The sequence below is a fragment of the Erpetoichthys calabaricus genome, chromosome 5, assembly GCF_900747795.2.
Source record: "Erpetoichthys calabaricus chromosome 5, fErpCal1.3, whole genome shotgun sequence".
NCBI classification, from domain to species: domain Eukaryota; kingdom Metazoa; phylum Chordata; class Cladistia; order Polypteriformes; family Polypteridae; genus Erpetoichthys; species Erpetoichthys calabaricus.
Genome location: NC_041398.2, coordinates 183,776,780 through 183,803,449, shown reverse-complemented (window position 1 = coordinate 183,803,449; position 26,670 = coordinate 183,776,780). Strand labels below are relative to the sequence as shown.

The 26,670-nt window shown below is 35.5% G+C and overlaps 1 protein-coding gene across 2 annotated transcripts in view; it reads left to right on the top strand.

The window, feature by feature from the left end:
- ptpn13 (protein tyrosine phosphatase non-receptor type 13) overlaps nt 1–26,670 on the top strand; it is a 352,808-nt gene that overhangs the window by 113,058 nt on the left and 213,080 nt on the right. For both annotated transcript variants that reach the window (XM_028802295.2, XM_028802293.2), the window contains exons 3-6: nt 11,317–11,483; nt 20,353–20,418; nt 21,960–22,145; nt 23,823–23,916. In XM_028802295.2, coding sequence (XP_028658128.1) covers nt 11,317–11,483; nt 20,353–20,418; nt 21,960–22,145; nt 23,823–23,916 — 513 coding nt within the window. The remainder of the gene's footprint in view (nt 1–11,316; nt 11,484–20,352; nt 20,419–21,959; nt 22,146–23,822; nt 23,917–26,670) is intronic.

Below are 26,670 nucleotides of genomic sequence, written 5' to 3'. Positions count from 1 at the left end.
TTTTTAACCCTTCTTTTAAAAAAAAAAAAATCTATTTTACTGGGGATGCTTGTGGGCAAAGAGATGATTTATCTTCACAGATTATTTTCCCATATATGATCCTTTAAATTCTCGCAAAAGTAGAGTCTGTCAACAAATAGTGTGACTTGCTGAAAAATGTATTGCTTCTGAGCATATCGAGACCTAATATCATAAATGGCTGGGATATTCTATTTATTTTAAATAAACCATTTGAGACAACAGAATGTGACAAAGTATTTGAGTGAATGAAGGAAGTATTGTCCATAAAACTAAAGTTACAGAAAAGGTAGTTCTCTTGTGGATTAACAGAATTCCCAAATGTTTCCTTAGAATTACTCACTTCCTGTTTTGTAACACTTAAGTCATCACCTCAACCCTGAGGTTAGTTTGATATGTCTTGCAGTTTAACAGAAACCTTTATTATTTTAAAAGGTTTCGTCCGAACTAGACAAAGGCCAGGCTCTGAGTTATTTCCTTTAATTGATTAAGTGAGAAGTGGGGCATGTATGTACTTGATTGTTACTTTAATGTACCAATTCAATGTAAGACAGGTACACATACTAGGTACTGTTAGACACAATGCATTTCTCAAACAGAATGCAAATTTGATACTTTGGTATAACTTGACTCACCTACCTATGTGTTCATCAAATTCTCACTCTTCTTTTTATTTCCTGTCTTGGATCTATTGCTCAGGTATGTCATCTTTAGTCACCTTCTGCCTCTAAGATGAAAACCTGAAAAAATTCTGCAATTTAAACTGTTACAAGTACTAACATAATAGTTGATTCTTACAAGTGAGCTTTTTATTATTTATTTATTTGTATTATTTTTGATTTTTACATACTTTGTTAATCCCTGAGGGGAATTATCTTTTTATATGACCTTTGGGGGTCAAATCGCATGGTCATCCATTATACAGGATTTGCCATTTATTTGCACCAGTTTTTTTTTGTTTTATTTCTTTGTTTGGCTACTACCTCCAGGGGGTCCAGAGTGCATCCTATAACTGAATTTGCCATTTTAATTAGCTTCTTCATTCAGTGTGGCTCTCTTGAAGTGATTTTACCAGCCCAGTGCACAACACTGTAGGAAATTGCTCTAGCCATCACAGAGTTACAGAAGATGTAAAGAATGTCCTTTCCCACATTGAAGTAATGCAGACTTTTAAGGAAAAAGTGCCTGTTCTACCCTTTATTATATGGTTCCTCTGTGTTCTGAAACCAGATCAACCTATCATTAATGTGAGCCCCCATGTTCTTGCAGGAGTGGACCACCTCTACATCCACTCTTTCAATAGTGACCAGACATACAGGTTCTTTGGTGAGGCGAAAGTCAATAAGCAGTTCTTTGGTTTTGCTGATGTAAAGATGCAGACAATTCTCTTTGCACCAAGAAACAAAGTTCTCCTTACTCCTATACTGTCTCATCCCCTTTATCAATACACCTTATAAGTGAAGAATCATCTGCGAATTTCTGCAAGTGACATGACTTGGTGGTATATTTGTAGGCGGAGGTGTACAGAATAAAGGGAAAAGGAGACAGGACTGTTCCTTCTGGTGCTCCAGTGTTGCTCACATCCATATCAGAAACACAGATTTCTTAGAAACAAACATATTTAGATTTGTTAAAACACACATTAAACAAAGTAGAAACTGATTAACATAAATGGAAACCAACAGTATTTGTCTATTAATTCATTGTTGAACTAAGTAGATCCATCCAAATCTGCATTCAGATTTGTCAAAAAAAATAATGTTCAGATTAAGTAGAATTTGAATTATTGTTTATCACAAAAGAAAACAAGCAGTAATTTCCAAAATATTATTTACTATCAAGCGGAAGATAAATAAAAGATAAATGTGTTGTAGATGTAGTGTTCATATTGGTTTACAAACCTCATTGTTTAACTTTATGGAGTCCCATCCAGTGTTGGTTCCTGATTTGTGTTTCCTGCTGCAAGGATTGTTTCTGAATTTGTTTTGATCCACATTTTGGAATAAGCTACTTTAAAATCAGGTTGGATTAGAGTATAATTTGATTTTAATAATTTAAACTAGAGTGCAGTAAGGAGGTAATATAAATATGGCAAAATTGCGATCTTAATGTAGGACTTGCTAGCAGTTTAGGGAATGAAATAAAAAAAGGTTTTGATATTGCATGTTGAAGCATAGAACATGCTTCCAAAGTATCAGGGATTAGAGCACAATATTACAATACAGTAACCTAGTCTCTTCAGTATGTCATTTCTGTGTTTTAATGGACCAGTGATATGATATTAAGCTCTTTGACAAGTTGCACTGTATTGCTTTCTGATACAGGCATAGCTTTTCAGTGTAGATCTCAAAGGTAATAGGTTACATGAAAGGGTCATTTACTCTTTTCCTAACAAAAAATCCAGAATTGTAATAATGCAGTAGATTAATTTTAGTTTTGTGTCCTACTGTATGTATGTGGGGAGATTTTGAAGTAGTTTTCAAAATATGGTAATCCATTTCAATAGCGTAGCTGGATAGCTTCTCATTTCCTAGGGCTTCAGGAGACCCTAAGAGGATTTAGAAGGGCCAGCACAGCTGCTAGACTCTATTCATTTTGGGGCGTTAATTTAGGAGAGTGGCCTTATGCCTATCTGATTAGCATTGCAATCACAATTTAAACCATTTGCAATTAGCTTCAGAGAGCATCTCTGAATTCTACATTAGCATTTCAAGCTACCCCATCTTCAATGCTAAATGTGTATTTTCTATTAGAGATCACTATGAATTTTTTTAAATTGCATCCCTGGCCCTTTAAGTGAACATACTTTTAAAGTTTTAATCAGCACTGCTTCTCAGAAACTGCAAGGTGTGGCTGCCTTTAAGGTAACTGCACATCACACATTTGTGACTCCCTTATGGGACTCTGTAGCATTTTCATTACTGAGAGAAATCATAGTGAAGCATGAAAAAAAGAGGATTAACAAAGATCAGAAGAAAGAAGTAATGAATACTTAATGTAGAAACAGAGAAGCGTTCCCACGGGTAGCACTGATTCATTTTTCTGTTGTGTTTTTGTTTGAAAATAACACAGCAAATTAAACTCATAAATATTTTTAGGATGTGTTGGTATCAGGATTCACCTGTCAGTCTATATTTAAATGACTACACAAGTTGTCAACAGATTTTTGTTTTATTTACTATATTGACTAATCTGTAGGAAACATACATTGGTATGCTGATTTAAAAGGTTACTTGCCTGAGTTTCATCTCAGCCCTAAAAAATTGTCATGAGTGTAGTTGATAGACATCATCATATTGCTTTGTATTGTCTGAGTTTTGCAAATCATTCCTCAAGCTCTTTCTTTCTTTCTTTCTTTCTTTTCTTTCTTTCTTTCTTCTTCTTTCTTTCTTTCTTTTTCTTTCTTTCTTTCTTTCTTTCTTTCTTTCTTTCTTTCTTTCTTTCTTTCTTTCTTTCTTTCTTTCTTTCTTTCTTTCTTTCTTTCTTTCCTTCTTTCAAACCTCTTGTCTTTTTCCTGTCACTTTAGCCTTCCCTAGTTTCTATTCAATACTTTGATTCTGGACATAATGTTCTTTCAGAATAACCCCTGCCCCATTTCTCCTCCCATCCAAATGATGTTAACCACCGCACTGCCCTCCTCCAACCGCGTGTTGCCCCTTGTCCTCCCAGCTCTGACTTGCCTGGGTAAGGGAGTGCGGTCCCTTTTATTAAGAACCTGGGAGTACTTCTGGTGCCAGGGCCACTGCCTGATGGAAACACTTCCAGGTCATTTAAAAGTCCATTATAACAGAGAGCTAGTCTCCCTGCAGCGCCCTCTTGCGGCACCCAGTGACCCCAGCAGAACTCCTCTGCCGGACTGCATCTCCCAGCATGCCCTGCTGGCTTCCTACTGGGCACTACTGCTGCCATCTAGCATGCTGGGGATTAAAAAGCCCCAGTGGCATCTTCCCTTTTCAGTGGACTGTCTGTCCATCCCTTCTGTTCTTTCTTTCTTGGTCTGATCCCCTTCTCCTCCCAGACCTGGATGCCTGTCTGCCTGTTAGGATCATCCTGTCCAGATAAGGAACCATCCCCTCTTCTGGCCGGGATGCCCATCCAGCCCATGTAGATAGATAGATAGATACATGTGGCATCTATAGTAGGTTCTACTAAAAATGAACACCAGTACCTTGAAATATTTCTTTTTTCATTGACATTACTTATGCAGGGTTTTTTTTTAAATTTATAGTTGGATTACAATATGAAATATTCTGCATTTCTCCACTATAAGGCACATAGCCCTAAAACAGTGATTTAAAATCTTACAGAGTAATGCACTTGTCAAGCCTGTTGTAATTTACAAGAAAAATGATACCTTTAGCAGGAGCAAAGACTGGAACATGAAAAAGAAAATGGGTGCAATCTGCAAAATCCGACAGGCAGTAGAATGTTAGTTAGTTGTTGATCTAACATCTGTTCAAAATGCAATGCCAATTACCTTCATTGAAGACTTTCATATGCTTGTTTTTTGTAATACTTGCTTGACTTTATTTAAACAATGACAGCCATGTATAGATATAATATGTAAGCCTGACCATAAACATTACTGTAAAAAACTGTAATTAAATTTTGCTTTGTACTCACATAATAGCTATTTATTGTTTGCATTTATTTATATAATCTTCCACTTTTAACAATGGATTTCATTGAGAAATGTATTTGGCAAGGCAGCTATGAGAAAATGAGAATTTCTCATTTTCATTTATATGGTTGGTAGTTTTTCTATTAATTTACCATAAAGTAAAGCAGATTCTATAATTAAAATAGTCCATTACTTTTACACAGTTTATTTCAAGCTATAAAATGTATAAGCAAACCATTAAAAAGTAACAGAAATGACCTTAGGTGACCTGTTGCTGTGTTCATACTTTTTCAGTTTAGCACTTGAAAGGAAAAGTTGATTATTTTTAGCTTGTGCACTAAAAATACTGTAAGTCTTTTGTTAATAAATTCTATTCAGGAAAGAAGTGCTTCCGGCATTATTTATGTGCTTCCGGCATTATTTATGTTATACAGTATGTGATTGCTGCAATTCAGAATAATCACTGATGTACCAGTAACACAATTTAATTTGCTTTAATAAAAATGATCTTCAAATGGAAACATTGCATAATACACTATTTTCAAACCTACTCAGTCATGTCCAGGGTCACAGGGGCCAGAGGTCAGCACTGGACACTAGGCAGGAAACAGCCACATATCCCATTGCAGGTTCTACTTACACAAGGGCTAATTTGGAATTACAGAGTAATCTAATCTGCATTTCTTTAGGCATGTATGGGGAGAACCATAGGAAAACCAATGTGGACATGGGGAGAATGTACAAATTCTCTACTCCCAAACAAACATTTTACCTAACTAAATAAAAATTAAGGAATACCTCTATATAGTGCTGGGCGGTATGACCAAAATTCTATATCACGGTATTTTTCAAAATTATACCGGTTTCACAGTATTGGACGGTATTTTTTTCCCATGCACGAGTGGATGTTAACCACATTTTCCACTGCAATTACTGGCTAAGAATAACCTATTCCACTGTCACGAGAATTGTGCATTGTACAAAAAATCATTTTAATGTGCACACAAGTATTAATACAGGTTTGCACGGTCCCATAAAGTGATAGTTTTCAAGGGGGGTGGCACTAATGAAGAGAAGGAATCACATTGCATGACAGATGCAGTCAAAATATAGAGCATTTTTATTGAACAAAGTTTGCAAACACCGTAAACTAAAATTTTGACAACATATTTTCAACCATCCAAAGAGGCATTTAGACTTAGTAAAATATCCAGAGGTGCTTGTCAAAAGTTGTATTGCACTGAACATGTCTTAGAAAAGGAATAAATAGTAAATATTTTTTGTGAATCAACTAATGTTAACAGTCTCTGTCCACTGACATGTTAAAGTGACTTTTTAAACAACTTTACCATCATTAAACTGCATAATATTTAAACTAATAAATAATAATAAAATAAGTAATAGTGCAACTTCCAGGAATAATACTATTACTTCCAAGACTTCAAGCCCAGGTGCATTACACAGTTTTCACCAAAATAAAATAAAATAAAACAAGTGCAACTTGGTGATGACATCTTTACCAACTGAACCGTCATTAAGGCAACCTGCATTAATGTGGACCTTGCTTCAAGCTAAGCTATATACAGTGCATCCTGGAAAGTATTCACAACACATCACTTTTTCCACATTTTGTTATGTTACAGCCTTATTCCAAAATGGATTAAATTCATTTATTTCCTCAGAATTCTACACACAACACCCCATAATGACAACGTGAAAAAAGTTTTCTTGAGGTTTTTGCAAATTTATTAAAAAATAAAAAAAAACTGAGAAATCATATGAATGGGTATCGCACAGATTTAGCTTTAATATTGTGTAAATATTGGGTTTGTGATCTGGTCGTAGGAGACACAAACACAGAATTCGATGGATGTTCTTCTGAGCGCTTTCTTTATTGCATGCATGCTGTCTCTGTCTGACGTATCAACCCCCCAGTTCTCCACATAACCAATCACCACACGATGAATGTCTGTGAAATTAAAACTAGTCATAAACTTAGACCACGGAGTGTTCGGAACTTTAAAAAAATCTTCGTTATGCATGTTTAATTATGCCATCCATTCAGGGTTGCACCCATCCCAGCAAGCATTGTGTGCGATGCAGGAGCAAATCCTGAACAGGGCGCCAGCACATCGAAGGGTGAATACGAGCAATACATACACTAGCAGGGTCAATATAGCATAACAAAACCCCACATCTTACATGACTTTGAAAAAAACTGAAGCACGCCGAGTAAACCCACCAGAAAAACATACAAATTTAAGGCAGAGAACACCCGGGACCCCCTTACTGCAACACAGCAGTGCACCATCCACGCCACCGTGCCCCCACATGATTAATACATGCTTTAATGCATTTCATCATGAAAATGAAATCAAGTATTTATCTTGGCATCATAAGCGTCGGGATTAAAGTGGAAATGTCGAGAATAAATTCAATATGTCGTCAAACTATTACACAGTACCCAAGTACATTACACAGTATTGAAAAAAAAAAATAAAACAAGTACAACTTGGCTTGCAGTATTATCCAGTAGTATGGAAACAGTATTCACACATTTGAACATAATGGTCCACATCCGACCTTTTAAAACCAACAGACATGGCTCCTTTTTTCGGCAAAAGTTCTTCTGTGTCATCATGTTCAACTTTATCGTCTGCTACAGCTTCAGTTTCAGAATGTTCTCTGTCCATTACCATCGTTCAATACCTCCACTAACGCATGTTCTCCGTTGCATTTGTGATTAGCGGTGCAGCAGTGAAAAAGGTCCCCCCTTAAACAGTTTCCCGCTGCGCCACGTTCCAAACGTTGTTTAGGCTATTTAACACTGGAATTACCAGAGCCTACGAAAAAACTCGTAGATCCGTCCCACCTTAAATCGGCTTCGCACCTCTCCATCAGCGTCTTTTGTCCTGTAAATGTGTCGATAAGCAGCAAGCAACCTGTTACACCATTGCCCCACTGCCACACAGTTTTCTCAGCTCTAGTCTTTTTACCTGCATGTCAGTTGCTTAGAGTTGTATAGAGTGAGACGTCAAGCACAATGACACCTTTTATAAGTACTGTATTGTTATTTGAAACACATGCATTTCATGTGTGTTCCGTGTCTACAACATTCTATGTAAACACATCGTTAAAACAGAAACGTTTTTAATGTTTTAGTAATAATTGACAAAATGTAGACATGAAGTGTATATTGTGTGAAGCCAGTTTATAAAAAGCGAAGAATGCTATTTTTAAAGTACTTCACAGCTACAAAGGTCAGCAAATTTAGCTTGAAATTATCAAGTTCTTGTGGACTATAAGTCTTAAGGAAATTATATACAGATTTACTAATTTTATGTCTTTAAGTCTGAAATTATTTCTTGGACACAGAATGTTGGTGTATAAAACATTTTTAAGAATGCCATCTTGAAAGGGATTAGTGTGTAGTGATGTTAAAGAACACATTTTAGTTTTGCTGGTTGTGATTATTATAAAAATGTCCTGTCCTGACCTTGTTCTGTTAGAACCATCAAATCTGGGAAACAATGAGTTAAAATCACCTGACATGGGCTGCTGTTTTTGTGGCAGTAGTTTGTAAAGTTAGGTTACTCATTTAAAAGCCTTCTGTCTTAATTTCCACATAGCTGTTGCACAGTTGTTAAATACTGGTCTGCTTAATTTCACTATTTTATAATTTCACTCTTCAGTTTTTTCTGAATTGTTGTAAACTGTGGCATTTTGTATTCTTTAAATTAACATGGTCTTTTATGTCTTTTCATTTATGAGAAAGAAAACATCTCATTTGGCATGATCAGAGTAGTACTGTGGGAGAAGCAATGATATAGTACATCCTTTTAAAATTGGCAAGTGCAAACTTGGAACAGTGGAGCTATATTCCTGCTAAAGGATTTTTTTTTAATTATAAATTACTTCTGTGGCATGTTTATAGTTTCTATCAAGTGGATCATATTAAAGGAACAGAACAATTTCAATAAACTTCCACAGAAGACCTATAGAACTGAGAAATATTGACTAGTGTTATAATATGAGTGGATTTATTGTGTGTTTTGCACGTTTATACCACTTCTCCACTAACTTTACTACTAGGGGAATATGCTCATTAAATCCAGGTAAAAGTCTGCTGTTTCATTTTTTTTTATCCAGGTATCATGTGAAAAACACACTACAAAACATTATGGGTTATATTTTCCCAGTCCTTTTTTTGGCTTAAAATACACAATATGATATGATATCCATTGTCATTGTAAGCGTAAAATGTACAGTACTGTGTCATTCATTACTTAAAATATTGGATATGTTTAAAAGATTAACAGTTTCAATTTGAAATGTTAGTGTGAAACTTCAGGTTGATCTGTACCCTGAAACTGTAAAGCAAGTTTGTACTGGAAAATATTGCCCTTTGAAAAGAAGAAAGAGGAAAATAGATAATACAGATTAGCCATAAAAGTTTGATCATTGTATCTCTAATATATCTTTGATCACATTTTATTGAATCAAGCAAATATAAGAAATCGACTATTACAACACAAATATATAAAAGGGAAAAAGTTCAAACAGTGCACCTATAATAAATAAGGGAAGCATGAGTTACGACAAGACAGTGCATCTATAATATTAAATATATTCCATATAAGAATCAAATAAGATTTATTATTTTGAATAATATCTAACTTAAATAAACAGCAACAAACTTTTTAAAATTCTTAGTGATTTATCCTTGAAATTAAGCCATGAGCAGAAAATGAGCTAAAGAAATATTTCACTTAAGTTTTTATAAATTAAAAAAGAAGTTGAATGCCTCAGGTGAAGAAATTTTCATGCTTTTTTTCTCTACACTGCAAGACAGTTATCAACCTGTGGTAACAAAATGCCAACTGTTATCTCATATTTAATAGGTAACAAATGAACAGATTACTGGAAACTTGCAAATGGGATTGTGGTCTATAAGACCAAGACAAAATAGATCCTAGTAATTATATACCAATAAGCTTTTCCTTCATCTAAAATGACATCAGTTAAATTATATTCAGAAATAAAGGAGGAATATATGTTAGTGAAACAAAATATTTTCAATGATTGCAAAAGGAAAATCCTGACAAACCAGTCCTGTAGACTTCTTTGAACAAGCAACTGTCCATAAAACATTCAGAACATGGCTGTGGAATATATTTTCCAAGACCTTTTTTGGTATAAAATGTGCAATATAATGTCCATGATAAGGGTAAACCAAAAGTGTACAGTTCTGTGTCATTTATTGTTTAAAATATTGAATATATTTAAAAGATTGAGGTTCTCAGTTTGACATGTCCTTATGAAACTTATGAGCATTCTATACCCTGAAACTATAAAGCAGATTTGGATTGGACAAACAATTTTACCTTTTGAGAAGAAGATCTGGGACGAGGAGAGAAATTAAAGATTAGCCACAAAACTTTGACAAATGTACAGATTAAAGTGACTGTTTTGTTTGTTATTTAATGGTTTAACTAAATACATTCTTACCTCCATCTGGTAATCTGAGCCTTGCACTGTACCTTATTTTCATTCTTTTGGTACAAAAGCCCATTCATTGGGGGGATATCTTTTAAAATCAGATACCCAAGTCAACAATAAAGGCAGTTTTGCATCTTTCCAGTATGTGCTCAAGATTGCATCATAATTTGCTATTGGCCCTCTGAAAGGATGGAAGAGACAAAATGAGACCATATTTTTGCATGTGTTTTTTGTTGTGCTGTTTTTCCCTACTCATTATCTTCGGTATCATTATAAAATCTTCTTGGAGTTGACTGGAGTAATTAAATATAACTGCAAAAGAATGTTGGATTAAAACTCTTGAAATTTTATTAATTCTATGTAGCTTCATTTGTTTTATATTTCCTTTGTTCATAAAATAACTGAAACTTAATACAGTGAGGTAAGACAGTCAATGAAGTATGACTCAGTTAATACAAAGGAGAGTTTTAATTAAATCAACAGGGCAAAGTCATTAAAAAATCAGATAGTTTTCATAATCAGTCACCTATCTATCTATCTACTTACCTTTCTGTATGTGTGTGTGTGTGTATATATATGCAAACATGGGTTTATATTGCAAAATTTACTTATCTTGGTTTTACGATTGTTTTATATATCATCCATTACATGCCAGGTTCCCTGGGCCCATCAATGTGAGCTTATATTATGACAGTTGTGTTTTCTCCTGTAGAGCCCTGAAAATGTATTCTTCTAACAACACCATTGTCAAACTTGTATCTCATGTTATAACTTTTTGTTGTATTATTAAAGATAATATGCATATCAGAGTAGCACTCTCTGTGGTCATGCGTTCATTTTTTGAAACTAGGTATCTTGTAAGTCATGTGATGACCTAATGAAGAACAGCACATACAAAAGAATGGGGACATAAAATATGTGTTAAAAATGGTAAAAAAGTAGCTTCCCCATTTGCTACCATTAAAATTTATAGAGATGCCAGAGGGTGTTAACTTTGTGAAGTTTGCTGAGTTGCAGTGTCCCTGCTGTGTACACTTGAGGCCAGAGAAGAAGATGCTTGAAGAATTCCCTTGATGATGTATTATTTATGGATATACTGTATCTCCCTCTTTGTGTGTACATAAGAGTGAAATGCAAGGCTAATGTTTTGTTTCTTTTGTTTTTTGTTATTTCATTAGATCCAACTGCGCTTGGATTTATCATCTCCCCGTGGTCACTGTTGCTGCTTCCTTCTGGCAGTGTCTCCTTTACAGATGAGAATGACAGTGAGCATGATCTACGTGCTTTTACAGCTCCTGAGTTACTCCAAGGTCAATCCTTATCAGCACTATCAGATATTGAAAAGGTATTAGATTATTACTGCTAATTTATATTTCTGTAAATAAATAAACTTGGACAACTTGTATATTGTATCATTTAATTTCTTTGGGTTAGAAAATTATAATAAACATTAATAGAAATATAATTAATTGCAATAAAGGTAGGTTGGTAATCTTTTATAAAGCCTCTTTTGCTCTTATGCTATGTGGAAAATCAAAGACAGTGAGGTCCAAGCCCAGCAAATTTGTGATAGAGTTTTAACAATATGCAGCCACAATCTTGTCAGATACAGCAGAACTTCAGGCTAAAAAGAATTCATTGAGAGACACTGATTCCTAAAATGAAACATTTAGAAGAAAAATTAGTTTTAGTCACCAAATTATGAAATCAAGCTTATAATTCACTTGTTGTGTCAGTTGACAAATTTGATGCTGTTACTGGACCAGAATTTTTTAAATGAGGTGACAGAGATTCAAATTTAAAGTAGGGTAATTAGTGCTTTGCCATTATATAAAAAGTGTGTATGTGCCACTTCTTGATCTTTTCTGCAGAACAATGGGTTGAAGTTAGATCAGGTGCAACTCCATGTACTATACTCATTGTTTAATTATTTCATATGAGAGAGAAATGCCTTTAAAATTATCATGTGGTATGTATGACATAATTAATTAGCTACATACAAGATGTTTTTTTCCCCAATGCTGTTCATGGTTTCCATTATTATTATTATTATTATTATTATTATATGGCCCCCTTTCACATACTGTACTGAATAGTGTAACTTGAGGGAGACAAAAATAAGAACCTATTGAGATATGGGAGCTGCCTATAAAGTGTAAATTGAGAATTTGCTTTAATTAGAGGCATTGTGAGAATCAAAAAGATGCCATTGCATGTAGAAGTGTGTGTACATAATTTCACATTTGTGCATTTAATTGATTATTTCAGATAGTTTGAAATAAATTTGAAGTAAACATATGCACTGAAACACTTGAATCTGTTTATCTACTATTGAACCTGCTGTGCCATTTTAACATTGAGTTCTGAAACATAAGTTGATAAAACAATACATTGTTCATCTTTTAACAAACATACCTATAATAAATAACAGTAAGAGGATTGAAATATCTTTATAATTTCAGTATTCGGCCAAAAACATCAAGAAGTCCAAAAAGCATCTCTACACTCCTCGCTTACTCCATTTAAAATTTCCATTTAACCTACCCTGTATGTCTCTGTAAAGTTGGAAGAAACCAGAGTATCTGGTGAAAACTCAGGAAGACACTGAAAGATTATTAAAACACCATTGAAAACTTTTAGTCCATCTGTGAATGCACATTTACACTAAACCAGTTTATACAGTATTTGCCTAATACATATCTTTTTAAGATGAAAAAGGAAAACTAGTGCATATGGTGAAAAATTCACATTGACATGGAAATAACTGTCATACTCTACACAGACAGTCTCCAGGCTGGCATTCTCTAGAGCTGTGAAACAGCAGCTCTAATCAAGGTGCTACCATATCTATACTAATAAAAGGCAAAGCCCTGACTGACTGACTGACTGACTGACTGACTCACTCATCACTAATTCTCCAACTTCCCGTGTAGGTAGAAGGCTGGAATTTGGCAGGCTCATTCCTTACAGCTTACTTACAAAAGTTAGGCAGGTTTCATTTCGAAATTCTACGCGTAATGGTCATAACTGGAACCTGTTTGACTGACTCACTCATCATTAATTCTCCAACTTCCCGTGTAGGTAGAAGGCTGAAATTTGGCAGGCTCATTCCTTACAGCTTACTTACAAAGGTTAGGCAGGTTTCATTTCGAAATTCTACGCGTAATGGTCATAACTGGAACCTGTTTTTTGTCCATATACTCTAATGGAGGAGGCGGAGTCACGTATCGTGTCATCACATATTACGCCTCCTACGTAATCACGTGAACTGAAAACGAGGAAGAGATTTACAGCACAAGTCAAACATGGGAACGAAGGTAAATGACGTTAATTGTTGACTGTCTTTTAATACTGTGTAATTGTTGAGTGTCTTTTAATACTGTGTAAGCATACATATTAACACATGTGCAATTAAACGTGTGCATTTACGGGTGATTTCTCAGGCTTAAAAGCTCGCCTTTTATTAAAAAGGTAAATGCAAACTCTTTTCATTCTGAAGGGCACAAACCACGTTAAATTTCAGCCGTTAAACGCGCAACAATGTCAGTACACCAGATAAATAAGCGCAACATATTATCAGTTGTATTGTATGCTTACAATACATACAGAAATGTGTTAATCGTTAACTAATATTATGGGATGGTGTTTTTCGACTCGCGCCTTGATTTAAACGATTGCATGTCTTGGTGGGTTTGCGTAGCTTATTGTCAATATCTTTACACCTCTTTTTAAGACTTAATTTAAAAAGGTTTTCTTTTCTTCTTAATTAAAATTTAAAAGCAATACTTCACCGCTGCGAAGCCCCTCTAGCGCTGATGTCCGAGGTTCGATTACCGTAAGCGAGTGCAGTGAGTGTGTACGCCTGATGAGCCAAGAATAAGGGGGAAAGACGTGTCGCGTACTCTTTGCATTATTTGACAGTAAACTATTTTCATCCATTCTATGATCTGCTTCTCACAACTGAAGGCACCGTGGCTGATGTTACCTGACTTGCTGGCCAACCATAAGCGTTACCTGGTAGGTAACCACCCACTCACTTCACTCCCTTACGGGAATCGAACCTCGGACGTCAGCGCTAGAGGCGAAGCCCCTAAAATTGCGCCACGGCGTGTGGTTCGTTTATTTGACAGCATATAGATCGGGGTAATTACATTCACGGCATTTGTAGTCTGATTCACAATCTGATTGTATGGGTGGTTACCTACCAGGTAACGCTTATGGTTAGCCAGCAAGTCAGCTCGAAGTGATCACTCGAGTGAAGGCAGCTTCACAAAAAAACAGATCCTTAACAAACTGTTATTGGTATATTTTCCCTCAATTTTAAAAGGTTTTCTTTTCTTCTTAATAAAAATTTAAAAGCAGTACTTCGCCGGTGCGAAGCGCGGGGATTTGAGCGACTGACGCATACAGACATATTCATGAGTGCAGGTACTTCAGAAAGAAAGCACCGTGTAAACCTAAACTTTAAATTAAGTTCATAGACCTACAAAAGGTTGCCATTGATTTGAGGCAAGATTGCTTTTCTCATGTACAACTATACGTTGCATTCTTAACAGTAAGCTTGCACAGCTTGGTCATATTACAACCTGAGTGCTGAACTGACAACGTCATATACAAACAGAACTATAACAATTGTAATAAACAAACAAAAAAAAAAGCGAATAACCTTTGGATTTAATAAAAAGGCTCCTTCCTTGGTGAAGCAAGGAAAAAGGAAGACCTTATATGGCGTTCGTTTATAAAACAGCGGAAAAGCTGTGTTAAGGCTGCTTCACAAAAAAGCAGATCCTTAACAAATTGCTATTGGGATATTTTCCCTCAATTTAAAAAGCTTTTCTTCTTAATAAAAATTTAAAAGCAGTACTTCGCGGGGATTTAGATATATATAGATATATATATATATATATATATATATATATATATATAGATATAGATATATATATAGATATATATAGATATATATAGATATACATATATATATATATGTATGTATGTCTATATACAGTGCTCAGCATAAATGAGTACACCCCCTTTAAAAAGTACGAATTTAATCAGTAGCTCAATGAACAAAAGAACAATGTCCAAAATTTTCACAAGGGTGAGTTTTATTGAACACTTGTTAAACTCCATAACATGAAATTAAGGTTAATAATATAACTTAGATCACAAAATCTTCAGTTTCACTCAAATTGGTTGAAGCAAAAATGAATACACCCCGCAACAAAAACTACTACATCTAGTATTTTGTATGACCACCGTGATTCTTAAGGACAGCACCAAGTCTTCTAGGCATGGAATGAACAAGTTGGCGACATATTGCAACATCTATCTTTTTCCATTCTTCAAGAATAACCTCTTTTAGAGCCTGGATGCTGGATGGAGAGTGATGCTCAACTTGTCGCTTCAGAATTCCCCACAGGTGTTCGATTGGGTTCAGATCAGGAGACATACTTGGCCATTCAATCACCTTCACCCTGTTCTTCTTCAGAAATGCAACAGTAGCTTTAGATGTGTGTTTTGGATCATTGTCGTGTTGGAAAAGTGCACGACGACCAAGTGCATAGAGTGATGGCAGCATCTTCTCCTTCAGTATAGAGCAGTACATTGTTGAGTTCATGATACCATCAATGAAATGCAGCTCCCCAACACCAGCAGCACTCATGCAGCCCCACATAAGGACACTGCCACCACCATGTTTCACTGTAGGCACCATACATTTTTCTTTGAAATCCTCACCTTTACGACGCCATACAGTTTTGAAACCATTAGTTCCAAAAACAGTGATCTTTGTCTCATCATTCCAGAGTATAGAGTCCCAGTAGTCTTCATCTTTTTCAGCATGGGCCTTAGCAAATTCTAGGCGTGCTTTTTTGTGCATGGGCTTTAGGAGAGGCTTCCTTCGTGGACGATACCCATGCATGCCATTCCTGTGCAGTGTGCGCCGTATTGTGTCACGGGAAACGGTCACTCCAGTTTGGTTTTCTACTGCTTTAGCTAACTGCAGTGAACTTGCGTGGCGATTTTCTTCAACCCTTCTCATCAGAAGACGCTCCTGTCGAGATGTTAACTTCCGTGGACAGCCTGGACGTCTCTGTAAGATGGTTGCACTTCCATCTTTCTTAAATTTTTGGATCACTTTTGCTACAGTATTTTGACTGATATGTAAAGCTTTGCTGATCTTCTTGTAGCCCTCACCTTTTTTGTGTAAAGTAATGATTTCCTTTCTCAGATTTTTTGACATTTCTCTTCCATGTGGAGCCATTGCTAACAGCATGAAATGGGAAGGGCTTTTCTTTGTTAAGTAATGCCCTTTTATAGTCACCTGTCTGCTGGACACCTCTTAAATGAATCATTAGACTCACCTGTGGTTGAATGCCTGTTAATTGGACTTTTGTAGTTTTAAGTGTGGCTTTTCTCCTAAGACTATAATTTGGGTGTACTCATTTTTGCTACATGGGCTTGAATGAATTTGTTAGGATAATCACTTTTTTGTGTGTACAAATTAACAAATCTTGTTTGCAATCAATGGCCCACATTTGTGGGAGTATTTTGTAGTACAGTATATCATAGACAATGTTGATACTGAAAGGAAACTAAAGGTTTTCTGACAAATGTAGTGGGGTGTACTCATTTATGCTGAGCACTGCATATGTAAGCTTATAAGTACTGCCTTACTTCTCTTTAAGAAAGGAAGATGTAATGATACTTGATTTAAACGATTCCATGTCTTGGTGGGTTTGCGTAGCTTATTGTCAATATCTTTACACCTGTTTTTAAGACTTCTTGACTGAAACGGGCTTTCACGAAAAAAGTTAGGACTTTGCTACAGGATACACTTTCCACAAGTTAAGCAAGTAAAAATAAAAGTGTATATTTCTGTTTTATTTAAACCTTTTAAGTTTGTATGCATAGCCCCATTTGGCTGTTTTAGTTTTTTTTTTTCTTTCTTCAGTAATATTAAATCTCCTTAAAGAAAAAGAACATATGCATTTTACTTTTTTTGTATCTCTTTAGTAATATTTTAGTGTAAAAGGATAACCAGTATTTAAACCTTTTATGTTACTTTATAAAGTTATTTTACACAATGTTGAAAAATTAATAAGAAAGCTACATATTTTGGCAGCTGCTGCTTTAATTTTCAATGAAATGAAAAAAGCTCTCCAAGAGAAAACCTCAATGAAGAAGAAACAGTTTGCACTATCTAAAAAGGAGAAACCCTCATTTATAAAGGTTTGCTGCAGATGACTTGACTGAAAATAAATTAATGCTTCCTATGTGTATAATACATATTTATCTATTTTACTTATGCCTTTATTCCAGCAACTTGCAACATCTGAGGTACAATTTGTTACATTACTTTTGTTTTTTGCAGCACAGGCAGGTGAAGTGACTTCCTCAGGGTCACACAGTGGTGTCAGTACCAAGATTTGAACTGACAAGCTCCGGGTTTGCTGAAATATTACTGAAGAAAGAAAAAAAAACGAAAACGGGCAAATGGGGCTATGCATACAAATGTCCATCCATCCATCATCCAACCCGCTATATCCTAAATACAGGAGCCAATAAGTAGATATGTATATATACAGTATATATATATATATATATATATATATATATATATATATATATATATATATATATATATAATATATATATATGTGAATGTATGTATGTATGTATATATGTATGTCTATATTTATATGTATATATATATATATATATATATGTATATATATATATATGTAGATATGTAAATTTGTATATGTATATATATATATGTATATGTAGATGTGTATATGTATATACAGTAATCCCTCCTCCATCGCGGGGGTTGCGTTCCAGAGCCACCCGCGAAATAAGAAAATCCGCGAAGTAGAAACCATATGTTTATATGGTTATTTTTATATTGTCATGCTTGGGTCACAGATTTGCGCAGAAACACAGGAGGTTGTAGAGAGACAGGAACGTTATTCAAACACTGCAAAGAAACATTTGTCTCTTTTTCAAAAGTTTAAACTGTGCTCCATGACAAGACAGAGATGACAGTTCCGTCTCACAATTAAAAGAATGCAAACATATCTTCCTCTTCAAAAGAGTGCGCATCAGGAGCAAAGCCTGTCAGAAAGAGATAGGAAAGCAAACAAATAAATAGGGCTGTTTGGCTTTTAAGTATGCGAAGCACCGCGGCACAAAGCTGTTGAAGGCGGCAGCTCACACCCCCTCCGTCAGGAGCAGAGAGAGAGAGAGAGAGAGACAGAGTTTGTTTTTCAATCAAAAATCAATACGTGCCCTTCGAGCTTTTAAGTATGCGAAGCACCATGCAGCATGTCGCTTCAGGAAGCAGCTGCACAGAAGGTAGCAACGTGAAGATAATCTTTCAGCATTTTTAGACGAGCGTCCGTATAGTCTAGGTGTGCGAACAGCCCCCCTGCTCAGTCCCCTTACGTCAGGCTCAGAGAAGTCAGCGCAAGAGAGAGAGAGAGAAAAGTAAGTTGGGTAGCTTCTCAGCCATCTGCCAATGGCGTCCCTTGTATGAAATCAACTGGGCAAACCAACTGAGGAAGCATGTACCAGAAATTAAAAGACCCGTTGTCCGCAGAAATCCGCGAACCAGCAAAAAATCCGCGATATATATTTAAATATGCTTACATATAAAATCCGCGATGGAGTGAAGCCGTGAAAGGCGAAGCGCGATATAGCGAGGGATTACTGTATATGTATATGTAGATATGTGTATATGTAGATATGTATATATATGTATATATGTTTATGTATATATATATGTTTACATAACCTCTTTAACACACTACTTCTCCGCTGCGAAGCGCGGGTATTTTGCTAGTTTGCAATAAAAGTAATAATAAGCAGCAACAAAAAAGATTGAAATAGTATTAAGCAAAAAAGGCAATTAGCCTAAATGTCATCAGCTAATATATCCACTCCTTTTTGTATTATAATGGCATCTAAAGCATGAGTGCTCTGTTTATGCTGTATAGAAAATGTGTAAATCAAAGCCAGGGGGAGCCATTACCTTATATTAAATGAGTGGCATTCTCTTTGACAGGCAGTCTGTCTGGAGGATGCATCCTTTTCTCCTCTACTGCACCAAGATTAACAAGTTAGGAAGGGTACACATGGTGTAACATTCAGGTGCGGGCGAGGGCTGTGCAAGCAGTGTAGTCCTCAATAGTCTAAGTTCAGTAGGCCCCTTCTAGAACCTTCTCAATCCATTCAAAGGTTGTGGGGTCAAAAACTATTTTACCAGGATTGGGCAAAATGCAGAAAACAGGCCTGGACTGGACAATATTTCATCACAAAGACCACTATTACTCTCACACACCATATTTACACACAGTGACAATTTGCAATTGCCATTTAACATGACCTAAACAAAAAATAAACCTCTCCTATTCATTTCTTCTTTGCTCTTGAGCATGTCTGAGCATAGAAATTTTCATGAAATAGGATTATCAAAGTTGTTCAGTTATAATAAACGTTAGGGATTAACAGAAGTGAAAAGCAAACTTTTTATTGCGACTAACCATGATGAATATCAGAGGAATGTGACACTGTGATGGTAAATTACAGGGTGACTGGATTTTCATAGTGTCAAACTGGGACACTTTTGTAGCATGTATGCCCACACTTAAAGCCCCTCCTCATTTTTTCAGTGCTTGCTTTATCTCATTCATATCTCAGGTATCAGTGCATGGGGAAAAAAACCTTTAAAAGTTAAACACATATTATTCCACACAGTGCTTGAAGTGGAAACAAATAAATGACAGTAATGTCTATTTTTTTTTTCTGCTTCTTGATCATCGTTGCGACTCTGTTAAAAATTGATACAAGTTCTCATTTAAGCTTGGCCACAATATTATGTGTATGTTACATTGTGGGAGAGGAGACAGGGGGTCCATGTGTGTCCTCTTTGGAGTTTCATATGCACTGTTCTAAATATATTGTGAGGATGTTTGTTTTGGGTGCAGCAGTGTTCTATTAAATGTGAAGCCTGTTTAAACTGAGTCCATTTGTTGTGGTGCAGGATAGCCAAGCAAAATGAATAAACTCACAATTCATGACTATTGTGAAACAGGATATGTGTGTTTGTGTATGCACGTTTGTGTGTGTATAATTACTGTATATATACTGTATATAGTGTGTATAATGTATTAGGTTTAAAGTCAAAATTTGTTCATTTTTGTTTCCAATTTCAGATACATGTTTACTCTCTGGGGATGACTTTGTTTTGGGGGGCAGACTATGAAGTACCTCAGAGTCAGGTAAATATGAATACATTATAGATGATAAGCTGTTTTCACTAAAAAGCCAACATATTTAAAAGTGTCAGAGCACCAATAATATTCTTGATGTCTATCAGAAAAGTTTGTAAATGACCAAATTAAGTTCATTATTTGTTGCTCATGAGTTTTCATCTGTTATTTTGAAAGACATTGATATGAATTTTTATGTGTGAACATAGAGTAGGAAGACTCCTCATTAGCTTCTTAGACATCTGTGAAAGTCGTGAGGATTTTGTTGGTGCTCACCAGGTGCATAATGGAGTCCTTACACTGGTATGGTAACAAATTGTCTCAGGTCAGTTAAACACTGCAAAGGTTTGTAAAGTCACTACAGAATATTATTGGTACACAGCATAGCTTTTAGAGTAGAGTATATGAAACATAGATATTATTCTTCTATTAATAGTTATTTATTAATTATTTTATTATTTGTATTATTTGTATTCTTATTTGTTTTCTTTTTCTTATTATTACTAAAGTGTGCCTGAGTGTAGCAGTCATAACCTACATGTGTTTTTCCAATAACTGTAAATCTACTTTTTCCCTGTATAACACAGGTCACCTTAGAAATGCAAACAGTATTATTAAAGACTTACGTCTTCACGCACAATTGCTATTCCTTCTCCTTCTTAATTCTGGGCCAGTTTATAAGGTTTTTCAACAGCCACTCATATTAGCAACTTGTTTCTTATATACTGTATAATATATATTGAAAGTGTTATACTGTATATACTTCATGTGTCTATAAGTTAATACTATATATATATATATATATACACACATACATTGTGAGGGATGGTCAGCTTACTTACCCAGCCAGGACACCCTTAGGGAGGAAGAACAGGGGGTGACAGCTTACACAGGGCTTTGTCTTCCTCAGGATGCTAGGTATCAGTAAGTTCAGGATCGGATCCCCACGTGTGTGCCTGCAGGGCATGTCGGGTATTGTAGTCCTGTGGAACAGCCCTGTTGGCTCCCAATCATTTTCCTCTGATGATGATTCCTGATAGGATTCCAAAGCTTAAGAATAAAAAACTATTTTAAGATATGTGATTCATTTTCTCCCTTTGTGGGTTTCTAGGTACAAATATGCAAACTGTATCACAGACCTTTGCTTCCATATGGAGCCTCAGACGTTGCGCCTAGGTGGCTGGTTTGCTAACTTGACAGGGTGTAGATCAGAATATTACATGCATAGGTCTGATCACAAACTGATGTTTGGGTGGTTACCTACCAGGTAACGCTTGTTGTTATATAAATAAATCTAACTTTGTTGTGTAGTTGTTGCAGTAATAAAATGCATTGTATTTTTCATTTCAACAGATGGTGCAGCACAGATATTAGGATTGTTTTTACAAATCCCATTTCAAATGGCATATATCAGAGACATGGCAACCAGATGGACACACATGGACACTTATATACTTAAATACCTACAGCATATACCATTCATAATTATTACTTTAATAGCAAAATATTTAATAATAAAGATACAATAATGTGTGTTTTTTTTTTTTTAGCCAATGAAACTTGGAGAACATATCAACACAACTCTCCTTAACATGTGTGAAGATGTTCCTTACACCAGATTGTCTTTTCGGACCATTTTGGATGCGTGCAGTGCCCATATCAGGAATACACATTGTGCTGCATCCTTTTCTTATGTGAGGAAGCTTGTGAGACTGGTATTAGGTAGCCTTACTAAGGTAGGTCTCTATAATTGCTGTTTTTCCTTATCTTTTTAAAGAAGCATCTTTAATGGGAAAAGTTATATAATGCAATTTGCACAGAGAGATACATTTTTATTTTCAGTTGCAATACATGTAGCAATATTGACATGCTCAGACTCCCTTGGTTAATGAGAGTATGAGGTTAACTGTATATCTGTGGTTTCCATTTCAACTTTGCAATCTCCCTAATTCAATAAGATTCTGACTCAGTTTCATGAAAATTCATAAAAAGAAAAATACTTGAAGTTGCACTTTTCTCCATGGTAGTTACATTTGTTTTCACTGTGACTATGGCCATCTTCTTTTTGTCCTTTCTAACTTTTAACTACTAAGGTTACATTGGTTTGTGGATAGTAGTGTATATACAGTATAAAAAGAGAACAGGCCCTCACTTTTTTTGAAGGGCATTTACTTTTAACTATTGTGATTTCACTTGCCAACCTGAATAAGCCCAGACTTTCACAATTTTTGAGCTTGCATGACAAACTGTACTTTTGCAAAATGAGTAAGTTACAATCACGCACACGCACATGCACACGCACACACACACACACACACACACACACACACATAAACTTTTCCTTATGCTTTCATCAGCTTATCCATTAGTAGACACCTTACATGTTAACAGTCTAAGTTCTCCACTCTCAAAGTTTACTGATTGCCTTGTGATATCCTTGTCACTGCTGAGATGGGGGCACATTTGTTTTCGACAGATGCTCTGAATTTTGTGTTTAGTTGTGCCTTCTGTCTGTTTTCTTGGAAATCAAGTGTGCTGGCTAAAATCTAAATAGTGGCTGTGTTATATTTTATCTTTGTTGTTTACTTTGCACTAGAGTTTTTGAAGTATTTGTACCAGTTTCTCTAATTAAATGGCTATGTAAAGAGTGCACCAAGTAACTTTTTTGTAACTTCATAAAATGTAGCAAGAAAAGGGTATAAATCAGTGGTCTTTTCATAGCTTAACTTCTACTAATGGGGGCTTTTTTTTTAAATGCTGGTAAATATGTAGATCCCTGTGCTGGTCTTCTTGGCACTTTTGTTCTCCTCAATACAAATTCTGTATTAAAAATTCTGTTTGGTTGCCCGTTTCTTACCGAGTCCCTCCAAATGTTCCCAGTAATGAAACCCTGATGAAAACCCTATAATACACTGCAAATTGTTTTAACAAAGTAGCAACAAATTCACCCACATTTAAATGAAATTTGAAGGTGCGCATAAAAACAGGACTGAAGCCTATACCAACTCTACAGCCAGTCCATCACAAATTACATTTATGCATCTAGGAATCATTTAGTGTTACCATTTTGACACTCAACCTTTGGGATTTTAGATAAAAATTGGAACACCCAGGCAGAAAGAAACTCGTCATCAACAGTGCCCTGGAAGTGTCTGGATTCTGACCATGCATACTAGAACTGTGAGACAGGAGTATTATCAATTATAATACTGTGCTACCCTCAATAAAAATCCCTAGAGCTTAAATCCTACTTTGGTGCTAACAAGTCCCTTTCATTTTTGCTTTATTCAGTGGAATTAAATGTTGAAATCTATTAGCTGAATTTCTAGTTCACTCTTTAAACTGTTTTGTTGTTCAAAGCATTCTTTCTGTAGGCTGCCAGTTGTTGACCATTTTTTTATTACTTTTAACAGTTAGATGGACTGCTTTCAGGCAGTAACAGAGATTACTTGCCAGAACGGAGCAGAGAAATCCGAGATCGTCTGAGGGGAAAGGGGCTCTTGTCAGGTAGGTTTTTGGTTATGATAAATAGAAGTAAAATAATATCTGAAAAAGACTTGTAAAACAAAAAAAAAGTAAAAGCACAGTTTTAAAACACACTTAAGCCTGGTACTATTGTTTTTTGATGCCTGTCATTAGGTACATTGTTTGGAATTGATTCTGCAAGAGCAGATCAGCTAGTACAGTCTGTCAAAATTTATATAGAATCTTTGACTCAGCACATCATCTCAAAACACACAGGCTCATGTAAACATAATCTTTTTGTAATCAATAGCTTTGCTTGATGAAGCTTTTGTATTTCATACTATGTAACAAGCACACAGGTGGTACAATATTTTGTCCATATTTCTTAAGGGGTCAGAATTTCTCATCTAGTAATTTTCTTCTGATAGGTTTAATTTTTATTCTGTATGATAATTTTCAGTTTTTAAATCTGAGAAGAAAAGATTTGTCTTAATGAGGAGCCTCTTGTTGACACACTACCAGTTAATTTTTTATTGGATTCAAGGGAGGACCTAATAAACGTAACTTTTTGATGTTAAGTCAGAAGGAGTTGTATTCTACACACAGTCAAGATGTAGCTTACTACATTAGTAATTTTCCAATAAATGTTACAAGACATGTTTGGGTTGGGATAGAGGTGCAAAAGTGAGGAATCTTAATCCTTTACAATGGTTGTGCAGGCCCCATTCATCCTTCTTTTCAATGGATAGGTCTGCCTAACAAATGTTTATTGCCTGGGGGCAGCATTTTAAAGAGACTTCGGAACATCAAGAGTTATTTTTAAACTTGGAAATATATTTCAAATGCTGTCATCTGCCTGTGTTAATAGAGTTCAGAAATGGATGGAAGGAGAAAATATGAATTGTTATAAAAAATGGATGTAAGAGCAAAGCATTGTGTGGTGTTTGATTGTAAATCACTGTAGATTCCCAAGGGAGCAGATAAGTTAAACCAGCTCAGCAGATACATGAGTTCATTTAGTGTTTTGTCACAGTACTTTGGTTCTACACTTTATCATCTCCCTATACTGTACCAACAAGTGAGTACATATACATTACATAAAATGTGTTGTCTTTTTTTCTATTTATTAATCTTTTGTAATTTGTATGGGCTGCCACAATACTTCGATAAATTACAATTTTGGCACATTTATCTATGATGCTTGTGTCCCTTTGCATAGACTTTTTGTTTCTTCTTCTTCTTTATACCTGCCTATGTAGTATTCAGTTTCAGGAGTGAGGAGCATATTGTGACTGTATTAGACTGAAGGCAGTAACAGACCTTGCAAATCATGCATTGTATTGCACACTCTGGTACACATGCATACCCTCATTGACTGTAAATGCCACAAGGACAATCTAGAGTCAACAGTAATAATTAGGTTATCCAAGGGAAAACCCATAAGGAGAGAGGAGTCTGTGAGTTGAAGTATTTTCCAAGAAGCTGTGAGGCAAGAAGCATTCGCATGACAGTATTTTCTAGTAATGTAAGAGAAGCTCTTTTCAACTGAAGTATTGTCTGTTACATGACTCTTATTGCACTTATTCATACAGATGTTATCTTTCAAAGAAGGTAACTGTTGGCATAGTCCTTAATTTCAGAATACTAACTGAAGACTAGTACAGTCTGCTCCAGCTTATGGTAAACCTCCAGAAGTTTGTCATTTTTAACTTTCTTTATCATTCCAATTTCTTTATGAGCATTGCCAATGAATTTAATATCTTGTAGAATGCTTTATTTAATCTTACCCATTTTCTAACTGACATCCATATGTCTATATATTCTGAATTTCTTCAAAGCCTTAATGATGCACACTTAGGTTACCCTGTTCCTGGGGAGAATAAGTAGCTGTGTTTATGTACACTCTGACATATTAGCCTACCTGCCAAGTTGGGTTTCTTCCTTGTGTCCATTGCTCCCAACTCCACAAGATTCTGATCAGGATAAGCAGATTTAGAAATGATTCTTGGATAGCCTTAGTTAGTTATTGATTTACTGAAAATAAATGACATGCCTAGAAGAATGAAGTGAGAGGAGTTTACTGTAGCTGTGTTGATTTAAAATCTGAATCAAAGTGAGATGAGTCATTTCACTTGATGTCAAAATACAGCAAAAAATAAATCAGACCTTTTTATGCATGTCTTAGGTATACAAAGGCCTGCACATAACAAACAGTACGGCAGCTGTCCTAATCAAATACATACATATACCCTCCCCATGCAGATCATTAAATATATTTTAACACAAGTCACAAATGTCAATGTCCCAATGGAGTTTAGCTTACAGGCAAAGGCCAACATGTGCAAGGGAAAGAAAAAAAAATGTTCACGATTGTTCCCCTGCTTGATGTCACATGAACCTGCAAGCTCTATAAGGCAAATAATTCTTATAAAATAAATGCATTGTTTTTGTATGCAGTTTTTTAACAATAAAAGTAGGTTTTGCAATATGTTGCAAGATTTTAAATGTTGTTTAAGATTCCCACATAGGTACATACAAATTTGTCTGTAAGCTATTCACAAATAGAGGATTCAGAAAGTATTCAGACCACTTCACGTTTTTCACATTTTGTAATTTTGCAGCCTGGTGCTAAAATCAACACTCCCTACCCCAGAATGACAAAGCAAAAACAACACTTTAGAAATTTCTGAAAATGAATTAAAAATAAAAAACTCAAAAATCACATTGGCACAAGTATTAAGACTTTTTACTTACTACTTTGTTGCAGCATCTCTGACAGTGATTCCCGCACAGAGT